The sequence below is a fragment of the Corvus brachyrhynchos genome, unplaced genomic scaffold, assembly GCF_000691975.1.
Source record: "Corvus brachyrhynchos isolate BGI_N302 unplaced genomic scaffold, ASM69197v1 scaffold454, whole genome shotgun sequence".
NCBI lineage: Eukaryota > Metazoa > Chordata > Aves > Passeriformes > Corvidae > Corvus > Corvus brachyrhynchos.
This window is the reverse complement of record NW_008237525.1, coordinates 546814-558390: the sequence shown is the minus strand read 5'-3', so window position 1 is coordinate 558390 and position 11577 is coordinate 546814. Positions and strand designations below refer to the sequence as shown.

At 52.3% G+C, this 11577-nt stretch overlaps 1 protein-coding gene across 4 annotated transcripts in view; it reads right to left on the bottom strand.

The window, feature by feature from the left end:
- The window catches only part of SCMH1 (sex comb on midleg homolog 1 (Drosophila)), a 66904-nt gene that overhangs the window by 36379 nt on the left and 18948 nt on the right, over positions 1-11577 (bottom strand). For all 4 annotated transcript variants that reach the window (XM_008631592.2, XM_017731562.1, XM_017731561.1 and 1 more), the window contains 4 exons: positions 7871-7941; positions 6034-6268; positions 3363-3451; positions 2557-2800 (listed from right to left, as the gene is read on the bottom strand). In XM_008631592.2, coding sequence (XP_008629814.1) covers positions 2557-2800; positions 3363-3451; positions 6034-6268; positions 7871-7941 — 639 coding nt within the window. The remainder of the gene's footprint in view (positions 1-2556; positions 2801-3362; positions 3452-6033; positions 6269-7870; positions 7942-11577) is intronic.

Here is an 11577-nt window from a genome sequence, read left to right as displayed (position 1 = left end):
GGGGGTTTTTTTGGGGGATTTTTTTTTGTTTTGTTTTTGTTTTGTTTTTTTTCCCCGGGAATGACGCAAAAAAAAAAAGAAAAAAATTCCCGGCCGTGAGTCAGGAGCGGGGAATGTCCCGCCCCCCCCCCCCCCCCCCCCCCCCCCCCCAGCCACTCCAGCTAAGCAAACACTGCCGGGAGTGGGAGGGCTCGGAGATGGAGAAGGACCATGCCTGGGAGAAGCCCTGCACTCCTCCACCTCTGCTGGCAGCCAGCAGCAGAGTCAGATTAGAGCTGAATGGAGTTACCAGTGTTAAATAAACATGCCTGCCCTCTTTGAAGTTCTGCTTCCCTTGAACGTGAGCTCATTCCACGAGGCATTTTTTTGCTCAGCCCCAGGAAGCCGTCATTCCCCATGGAGTTGGCTCTCCACAGGATTCCTCACCTTCCATGGAGTTAGCTCTTCACAAGATTCCACAAGGACCTCACATGGTCAGTCCAGTATATGAGCACAGACCAGTACTAGCACAGCAGCACTTGATCCCCTGCATGTCTCTCCAGTGCTCTTTAGGAGGAATTCCCACCAGGAAAGGGAAACTGCCCGACTCCACCACACAGTCCTGCAGGCTCTAGGCTGGCACATGGAGAAGGTTTATTGGAGCTCAAGGAAAGGGCGATTCCTCTGTGGTGATGTGTCCTCCAACCCTGCCAAGAGCAGCACGCTCAGGTCTGGGAGGACTGTGATCAACCCTCCACCACAGCAGGGCTGAGGAGTGAGGAAACACAGGAGGAATTTCATTAAAAAAGAGAAACTTCCCAGTACTCTCCTCTTTTGGTTTAAACCCACAAAGTGGAAGTCAGAAATTCTTGGGCAGGAAAGGGAGCAGACAGTCACAGAGGGAGAAGTAAAGCCACAAAGACAAGGCTGATCTCAACTCCCTGGCATTTTTACCATGGCTCATGCAACCCCTGGCAACCCCTACTCTTGTCCCACAAGTTGAAAACAAAGGACAAAGAGAGCAGAAATCTGCCTGAGAGTGAGGGCTGCCTCTGCCTGTGAGTGGGGAGATGTGACTTTTGGGGGTCACTGTTTTTGTACATGAGCAGGAAGTGCAGAGTCACTGCACATGGAGCCAATGTGAAAGGGAGAAGCTGTCAGTGCCACCTGCCAAGGGGGAAAGCACAAGCTTCCCAGGATGGCACAATGGGGTGCTGTTTCTGGATAACTGACTGGGCTCTGCTCACTCACAGCTTCAGCCCCTGGCAAGGGGAGGCCAGGGAGGAGCAGAGCTGCCTGTGCTGGGGCCGTGGGTCAGACAGAGGTTCCCACTTCTCCTGAGAAGGCGGCTTCCACCGTGCTCCTGAAACATTCCACCCCCAGGTTACTGCCAGGAAAGCTCCCACACAACACAAACATGTCTTTAGCCACTCATGCAGCACCTGAGAGGCACCCTGGAGAGAGCGTGGTGAGAGCCCCTGACTGCAGGGCACCACTGGAGGGGTCAGGCACTGGCTGAGAGGGCCCCAGTGCTCTGCAGAGCCTGCAGGGCAGCAGCAGGTGGGACACAAACAACCAGCAAGAAGAGAGGGAGATGCTGGGAACATCAAGGCAAAATGAAGAAATCCAAGATAAAGAGGAATCATCCCCACCCAAGGGGAGCCCACAGCTCTGCCTGCACACAGGTCATGGGAGATCATCTCAGGCAGCCCACTGACACCAGCCCTGCAGCCCCGAGCACAGACCTGGCCCGCAGACCTGGCCCACGTCAGGGACACAGGGCAGCGCCAGCCTGACAGGGCAGCATGAGCTGACCCAAGATTTCTAAGAGGAACAGTCTCATCAGAGAAATGCCTTTCCTAAGCAATCCTTCAGCTCTGGCAGAGAGGTTGCTCTCCCGCCCCTCATTTCATTGACAAGCACGTGCAGGGCTTGCCAGCCAACAAATGCCAGAGGGATGTGCTTGGGGACAGTGACAGCCCCCCCGGGCCCACACACAACTGTGATGTGAGAAAGCTTGAGACACATCTGAGAATCAAACCAGCCATGGCTCAGACCTTTGCAAGGCAGCAAGCTCCCCAGTGCTGCTCCTACTCAGCAATCACAGTCCTGGGAATGCGGCAGGTACCACCTGCTCCACACCTGCTTCGTCCATGTTCACAGCATAAGGCAGAGCAAGAAAACTGCCCAAAGTACAAAGAGGCGCAGTCCTGCAATTCACAGTTCTCATTATTCCAGTCCCTCTGAGAAAAACTCCACAGGAAAACGTGGTTCAAAGGCGCAGGAAAAACTGCAAGGAAATTCCTGGGGAGGAGCAGACCTCAGCAATGTTGTACAGCACCATCCCTCCCCAGAGCCATCATCCCGCCCATCTTTATGGATAGCTGCTCCTCAGCACCTTGGTGCCAGGCTGTTCCAGTGCTATAGGTCTGATCACCTGTACCTTTACCATGCATGAAGCAGCACAAAAACCAGACAGGGCACCCAGATGTCCTTGCTGCCAGTCTCTGCCTGCTTTGCTGCTCTTTGAGAGCTGAGTGGAGGAGAAAGACAGCTAAGCAACAGCGTGGGCCTTACCTTTTGTACCAGGGGGCTGCAGATTATCTCCAGTCAGCGAACACCAGCCTACGGGAAAGATGTCCCGGGAATCATATCGGCACCAGTAATCGAAGGCACCTCTCCAGCCATCAAATGTTATGAGGACCTCAGAACCTCTCACCTCCCCAATGGTGGCCGGGCAGATGAAGTGAGGGTTCTTCCTGTCCACTGCCTCCAGCTTCATACCTGTCTTGAAGAAGTTTTGGGAAGGAGATGGTGGTTCCTACAAGAAGAAGTGGAATATATGCTCAAAGGGGATATGCCACTGCCTCCCCACACCAGGGCTGTGCCCTCACCAGCAAACTCACCTCCATGAACAGCTGAAGGGTGCTAGTGGGCTGCATTTGAACCCAAATAGGTGTGCACACACTGGCTGGGCTACACAGCCACTGCCCTTTAATCAACAGGCAGCAAAGTCCACTACCCACTGCTCTGCCCTAGGCTGGACCAAACGCAGGGAGTGGGACATTCAGAGCAGTGCTGATGTTCCCACCTTGCATTCCCCACTTTGAGCAGCACCTGCAGCTCCAGTGAAAAACCAGCTCCTGCCTCAAGCCCGAGCACTGAAGCCAAGGCACTTCCTTGGCAGATCTCTGGCTGCATCTTGACATTGCTACAATACAGCTGGAGAGGACACAGGTCTCTCCTAGAGCAGCACCGAGGCAGAGCTGTGCAATGTCACCTCCTCTGGGACCAGCACATCTCTCATGAGACACCAGCTCTGAGTTTGGTGCTCTGCAGCGAAGGGGTCATTGCCAGAAGGATCTGCACAAACAGTGAAATACCTTGTGAAAAATCCGGACTGGAGCCATCTCTGCTCCATTCAGAGTCTTCAGAAGGAACATGGGCCAGGAGGAGGCATTCAGCCGGAAGCCTGAGGAGAGGGAAGCAGAGATGGAGACTTTTAGACTGTGGAGGTCAATGGATCTGGCAGCACATGTCTGCTCTGATGGGAACTCACACAGCTGTGATGCCACAGCACCCTCCTCCCATGCTGGAGTCAGGTGGGACTTTCTCCAGGTATTCTGAATGCAAAGCATTGTGTTATTGAAAATAAACATCTGGAAACAGCTGTCTGACTGCAATATTCACTTATCATAACAATCCCATTGACCCATTGACAATTCAGGCAGAGCACTTTGTGCAGCGTCAGTGCTGGCAGCTCCAGTGATCCTGCTGCAGGGGAGACATGAATCAGCAAGTGCACACTCAGGCTATGGAATTTCTTCCTCAACAGGGAATCACAGCTTCTGGGTGGCCTCCTCCACCTCTAGTGTGAGCTGCAGGCAAGTTATTTTGAAGAAATAGAGCCTGTGACTTGGCTGGGAAACAGATTTAAGCATTACAGAGAAGGATATCAGGTTTTGGCTTGACACCTGCTGTGAAAAAAGTGGAGAAATAACAAGAGGGGGCTTATGGGAAGGAAAAAAAAATCAGTTTCACATGCTCTGAAGTATGTATGGCGCTGACTATGACTATACAACCAACAGAAGGCTATCACAGAACATCTTCTTTGCTAAATGTGTATCTTCCTGCACAGGCAATTTCTGCTGCTCAGCTGTGTTTGGTCTGTGTTTGTGGGGTTTTGAAGGTAATCCTGGCACCAGACCTGGACCAAGAACATGGCAAAACTTTGCCAAGGTTGCAATGCTCAGCACAGGTCGCACTGCCAGCCCTGAACTCTGTCAGATCAGCTTGGAAACCAACCCAAGTAGCCACAACTGCAGGGGATGGGAGAGCTCAGCTCCCAGAGTGGCAAAGACTTTACGTAAATCATAAAAGATCCTGAGCTGGAAGGGACCCTCAAGGTTCATCCAGCCCAGCCCCAGGCCCTGCACAGACACCCCAACAGCCCCACCCTGGGCATCCCTGGCAGCGCTGTCTGGGCAGTGCCCAGCAGCCTCTGGGGGAAGAACCTTTCCCTGCTCTCCAGCCTGAGCCTGCCCTGGCCCAGCTCCAGCCGCTCCCTGGGTGCTGTCACTGGAATGATCTATGTAAAGAAAGAGCAGCAGCAGATGTGTGCACATGGAAAATACTACAGGAAACAGAAAAACCTTGCTGGGTTTTCTCAGCCCTTGCACTCTGCAGGCAGCAAGGACAACTGCAGCACTAGCTCTGTTACCTGTCTTTATGCTGGGTGCAAAATCATCCAGTTCCACTCCCCTGCCATGGGCAGGGACACCTTCCACTATCCCAGGCTGCTCCAAGCCTTGTCCAACCTGGCCTGGGACACTCCCAAGGATCCGGGGCCAGCCACAGCTTCTCCGGGCACCCTGTGCCAGGGCCTCAGCACCCTCACAGGGAAAAAACTTTTCCCAGTATCTCACCCAACCCTGCCCTCCTGTCTGGCGTAGGGTTAAGCAGGCGACACAGGCCAGGGCCGGGCACACGGAGTAGCCCGAGCCGTCCCCGAGCTCGCCCCGGTGCCCCGGCACAGGCAGGGCTGCTTTGGCCGCGCTTCGCGCCCTCTGCTGGCCACACCCGGCACGGCACAGGAGCGAGCCACGGCCCCGCGGGCTGGGCCCGGCACCGCAGCCGGGACAGGGCTCGGGAAGCGATGGGCAGCACAACCACGGAATGGTTGCCGTTGGAAGGGACCTTAAAGCTCATCTCATCCCACCCTCTGCCATGTGCAGGGACACCTTCCACTACACCAGGTTGCTCCAAGCCCTGTCCAACCTGGCCTTGAAAATATTATTTGGGGATATGCTAATGGAGAGAAAGATTTATGAAGACACTCAAACTATTGGGCAGCGGAATGCAGGAGGTTAATCTTGCTGATTATCAGGAAGGAACCAGCAAATCAGCTTGTCACTTGGCTAGCATCAAAGAAAATGGAAAGTGGTGTGTGTTTAACTGAAGACAAGACTGGAAGAAGTGTTAGACTGTCCAGGCTATTTATAAAGTTGTAGCCAAGCAAAATGAAATAAATAAGTATGAATTCTTGCAAGTGTCCCTTCACATGAGACAGGACTTTAATCACTGTGAGCCTTTTCAGACATTATGTTTCCTGTCCAGGTAAGCTGGTATTGAATCCTAGAATCACAGGGTAGGTTGGGTTGGAAGGGACCTTAAAGATCAACCAGTTTCACTCCTCTGCCATGGGCTGGGACTATCTTCCACTATCCCAGGTTACTCCAAGCCCTGTCCAACCTAGCCTTGGACACTTCCAGAGATGGGGCAGCCACAGCTTCTCTGGGCCACAATCCTGAGCTTGAGCTGCAACCAGGGCAAGCAGCTCACCTTGCTGCAGAGACCTCTTTCATCTACACCCTAAAGGACCTCTCTGTCCATGTCACAGTGTCTGTGTGGAAATACAGACCTGGTGTGGTTTATGTATCCCGGAGTAGGCAGGGGCAGGCCATGGGCCTGTGTCCCAAGCACAGATCTATAAAAACCCCCAAGCTTTCCCCACCATCGATTTCACCCCTGCTGGACAGCTGAACTCCAGCTCACCCAGTGGAGGCTGCAGCATCCCTCCATTCTTCTCACAGTTCCCAATGGGCTGGATCTCAGCAGAGTCCACCAGCCTCCAGAAGTCGTTCTTGTTGTCGCTGCCATCGAGGCGCAGGCGCAGGCGGGCGCCCGTCAGCCCCACCACGGTGGCGATGCACGTGGACGTGGTGTTCCGGGGGTCCTGGGCCTCCAGTTTCATACTGATCTTGAACTCGTTTGCAGGTGGAGTGTAGGACTGCAAAGAGCGGAACAGAGGGCCAGTCAGAGCCAGGATTGCCAGTACATGGCACCAGCTCAGGATTGCCAGTACTGCACCAGCTCAGGATTGCCAGTACATGGCACCAGCTCAGGACTGACAGTACTGCACCAGCTCAGGATTGCCAGTACATGGCACCAGCTCAGGACTGACAGTACTGCACCAGCTCAGGATTGCCAGTACATGGCACCAGCTCAGGATTGCCAGTACTGCACCAGCTCAGGATTGCCAGTACTGCACCAGCTCAGGATTGCCAGTACATGGCACCAGCTCAGGACTGACAGTACTGCACCAGCTCAGGATTGCCAGTACATGGCACCAGCTCAGGACTGACAGTACTGCACCAGCTCAGGGCTGACAGTACTGCACCAGCTCAGGATTGCCAGTACATGGCACCAGCTCAGGGCTGACAGTACTGCACCAGCTCAGGCACAAAGCGTCAGCACTAAGAGCAGCCAAATGGAGTCTACTGAAGGCTGACAGCCCCTCCAGGCACAGCACAGAACAGGCACCACAGACAGCTCAGCAAGCCCTGGTGGGTCTGTAACAAACCCCCATCCTTCCATCCTGCATCATCTGGGCAATTAAAGCCTGTTCCCTTGGAATCACAGAATCATTAATGCTGGAAAACACCTCTAACATCATTGATTCCAGCTGTTCCTACAGCACTGCCAAGCCCACCACTGACCCATGTCCCCAAGCACTGTATCTACAATTTTTTGAACGCTTCCAGGGATGGGGACTCCACCAGGCCTGATCAGCCTTTCAGTGAAGAAATTTTCCTGATATACAACCTGACCCTCTCCTGGCACAAGCTAAAGCTGTTCCCTCTCCTCCTGTCCCTGTTCCCTGCCAGCAGAGCCCGACCCCCCCGGCTGCCCCCTCCTGTCAGGGACTTGTGCAGAGCCACAAGGGCCCCCCTGAGCCTCCTTTGCTCCAGGCTGAGCCCCTTTCCCAGCTCCCTCAGCTGCTCCTGGGGCTCCAGCCCCTTCCCAGCTCCATTCCCTTCTCGCTCCAGCCCCCTTGTGAGGGGCCCAAAACTGATCCCAGGATTTGAGGTGCAGCCCCATCAGTGCCCAGTACAGGGGATTAACGCTCTCCTGGGAAGACTCACCCAGCCAATCCCAGACCCACACAACAGACACTCATGCTCCCCGCTCCCCTCTGCCCGGACCCAGGTGCCCCACACTGATTCACTCCTGCACCCCCTGTACTCAGCACAACCACCTCTGGGCTCAGTACCTGCTGCCCAGGGGCTGCTATTCTGTCACAAAAATTGGCTGAATTCTGACAAAAATCTCCTTATTGGGCAGGATCCACCAAAAGCTGGATCCTATCCTACTCAGGACACTTTCTCCAAGGGCCTCTGCTTGACAGAGTAACAGCATACTCATATTCCCAACATGCACATTTGAGAGGAAAATCTTCTGTGCTACTCTAAATGTATCTTTTAAATTTGCTGTTGAGTCTCCAATATCCTTAAGTGTTGCCCTTGCCAAACCAGAGGCCTATCCCAGGCACAGAACTCTGGGGTCCCCAGTGGACCATAGACCTTGACCTTTCTTGTTGTCACCCTCTTACCTGCTTGAAACAATGGGCAGGAGCTGGGATGGCACATGTCTCTTTCAGGTATTTCTCCCAGGTGAAGTGACCTGAGAAGTAAAAACAAAAGGATTCAAATAGGAACTGGATGAGCAAAATTCTCAGCAAAAGAGCTGGCCAGACTCCTGAGCCAGCAGTTCTGCACTTCTCACAGAGGAGGTGCTCACAGGCAACATGTTTTCATCAAGAACCTCTGATGTTTGTGAGCACAGAAGATTTACAACTGCAACTGACAGGCAGAACAAAGCACAGTGCTGCCTTCGGCATCCTCCTGCCTCCATGCTGCCGAGAAGGGGCTGCACAGAGTCAGGATAACAACCTACAACTTAATGGGAAACATCCAGCACAGATGGGAATCTGCGGAGTCTTCCAGACAACTGTCCCTTAAAAACCATTCATTAAACACATCACTCAGTCTGGGGATTACAAACAGTCACTGTGGGCTACGAGCAGCCCAGCTTGGGGGCTGGAACAAGATTATCTCTAAGGTCATTTCCAACCCAAGCCATTCTGTGATCCCATGATTCTAAATCATGGATTTAGAACAGGAACCTGCTTTGTGGTGACTGTACAGTCCCCCTGGTCCAGCACACACAGAGCCCACCCCATGGGCCAGGGATCAGCCCAACCCCAGCAATCAGTGGACAGGTCAGCAATTAACTTCCTGAAGTGCCATGGAGTCCATAGGATGGGCAGGATGGGAGGAGGGATCCTCCAAACAGGAATTTACTGAGCTCAACACCTCACATCCGACACCAAGCCTCCTTCCACTGAGTGCTGCTGCCACGGGAAGCACATTTCATCCTTGCCTGCACCTTCCTCATGGACAGCAGGAAGGGTAAAAACAATATGCCACCCAGGGAAACCTGTTATTAAATGAGGAATTAAAAGCTCCTGTGATCCGAGCAAATCATGACTTTTGCCATTTAAACTGAGCAGCTGGGAGAGGAACCTTCCAGCATGACATTCGCTTGCATTCATCGAAACAGCTCCCGGGAGACCACTGTTTTCAAGGCATTTCAAGAGCATTGGTGGCAGCACAATTAAAGTCAGCCACTGCTTCCCCGAGTCAAGGCAAGTTCTTAATCAGTCTATTTTCAAAATAAAAGCTACAATAAGAGCCATTTTAGCTACTGCAGCACACACCACACCTCTGAAAATTGAGGCAGTAAGGTCAGCACACATTGCTTCAGTGCTGCCTCGTGCACAGAGGAGCCTTCATAATCTACAAGCTTCAAATAAATACAAGGAATGCTGCTTTCTCACCAGCTCCCATGCAGATGACTAGTACACTGTCAAAAATAGGGAAAATGAACAGAAAAAATACAGTTCCACTGCCACACTGGCTGAATATTGCTGTTTACAGAGTGACAGCACTCTCCATGTCCCAGAGCACTCAGCTCCATCCACTGGCACATATTTTCCTTTCAGCCACAGTCTCACACTGGGTGAATGAAGAAATTCAGTGAGTTACTGCAATGATGCTCTCACAAAACCAAAATCCTTTTGCTTTAATTGAAGATACGATTTTATACTTGGTTCTGTCAATGAAACTCTTTGTATGAATAACGTGGAGTAAACACCCAGGTACGGCAAGCTGGGCACTCCTGGCCTGGAAATGCCTTATGCATCCCACCCCTTAACTCTGGTTGCTGATCTGGGCTCATCTCAGACTGGGGTAGCCCTTCAGAGGCCATTGTCCCTGGAGCACAGAGGATGCCCAGGTGACAGTACCAGGTGAGCAGTACCAGTCTCAGCCCCAGGCCCTGAGCCAGCAGCTTGAACAGGATCAGCTGTGCTTGGCAATTTTATTTAAAAAAACCCAACCCTCCCCTCAGATGGTTTCAATCCATCGCTATTAAAAGTTGTCATGGTTTTAATCTTTCCACTTTTCACTCCCTCCACACCAAGCCAGGCTGTTCTGCTGCCTGCAGCAGCTCACCCCCACAGCCGAGATCCACGCTGCACAACCCCAGCAGGAGCAGGGAATTTCTGAGACAGCTGCAGGCATCTAAAAATAGTGTTTGGACATGGAACTTATTTGAGATTAATTCTAGAGCCTGCTGGGATTCAACCACTGTATGAAGACACACAGCACTAAAACTGCAGCTTCTCTAGGACCTGAGAGAACAGCATGAAGCTGGGCCAGGGCAGGCTCAGGCTGGAGAGCAGGGAAAGGTTCTTCCCCCAGAGGCTGCTGGGCACTGCCCAGGCTCCCCAGGGAATGGGCACGGCCCCGAGGCTGCCAGAGCTCCAGGAGCGTTTGGGCAGCGCTGCCAGGGATGCCCAGGGTGGGGTTTGGGGTGTCTGTGCAGGGCCTGGGGCTGGAATCCGTGATCCCTGTGGGTCCTTCAGCTCACGATGTTCTGTGATTCTCTGATTCCTATGACTAACTGTTCTGGTGATTTATTTTGCAAAGAAAAGCAGGAGCAGTGGAAAGACTTCTAAGAAAAGAGAGCTGATACAGCAGTGTTCAGCCTTCCCTCCCTCCCTCTCTGTTCACTACCAGCCACCCCCTTACACACAGATGGCAGGGCAAGCACAGGTAAAACCTGGACTTCTTTTTCAGGATTACTCTGAAACCAAGGTAAAAACTGCAGACTGCAGCTGGAAGCTGCCACCACACACTTAGCATGAGAGGAAATCCCACACAGAATGGAAGGAATGGGTTTAAATTAATTCAGTAATAGTATCTAGCTCATGATGCAATATTTTTCAAGCAGGAATTTCAAAGTACGCTTAAACTTTACCAAATACAATCAGCCTCAACCTAAGAACTGCAGACAGAATCAGAAAAAAAAGGCACAACACAAAAGCTGAGGTTGTTCTTTTTACAACAGAGGGATAGCTGCCAATGAATAGAGAAAAGCAGGATACATTGGGGCTTTTTTGGTGGGGGAGCAGAGCACAAGCCCCGAGCTCTGTGCTTGAGAAAGAGCCAGGACACCAAAGTGCCGGGTGCTGCTCATGCCATTCTACAGCCACTGGGCCTGGAGGGTGTAAGGCCAGAGGGAAAAACTGAGAGTATCTTACCTGGCTTTCTTCTAAGCACTGACCAATGGCCTTGTATTTTATATTTTCTCAATATTCTTATCCATATTAATAAATTGGATGCCTTACCCTAGAGTGACAGGACATTTTAGGGTGCAAGATGCTTGTTTCTTATCTGGCCTGGGAAGGTAACCCTGTTTCCAGAGTGTTGGTCAAAAAACACTGATGGCTTTTCTCCACTTGTCAGTGCATCACTTTGCTTCGTGAAAAAACTTCAGCCAGTCCTGAGCTGTCCCTTTTACTGGTGAGGGAGCAGGAGCTGACTGTAGGGAATGGAACCCTCTCTTGCCCCATAAAGCAATACCACTGCTTCTGGTTTCCAGAACAATATGCAAATTGTCCTACCAGCCCTAAAATCAGCTGGTCTCTGCCTGCTCTTTCATGTTCCCTCCCTTGCCTTGCAGAGGACACCACTGGAAGGATCTCCATTGGAGAGGACTGTGTTCCTCCAGGTAACATAAACAGAACCAAACAATAAAATAGTTTGGGTTGGAAGGGGCCATAAAGCTCATCCAGTGCCACCTTCTGCCATGGGCAGGGACACCTCCCACTATCCCAGGGTGCTCCAAGCTGCATCCAGCCTGGCCTTGGACACTTCCAGGGATCCAGGGGCAGCCACAGCTTCTCTGGGCACC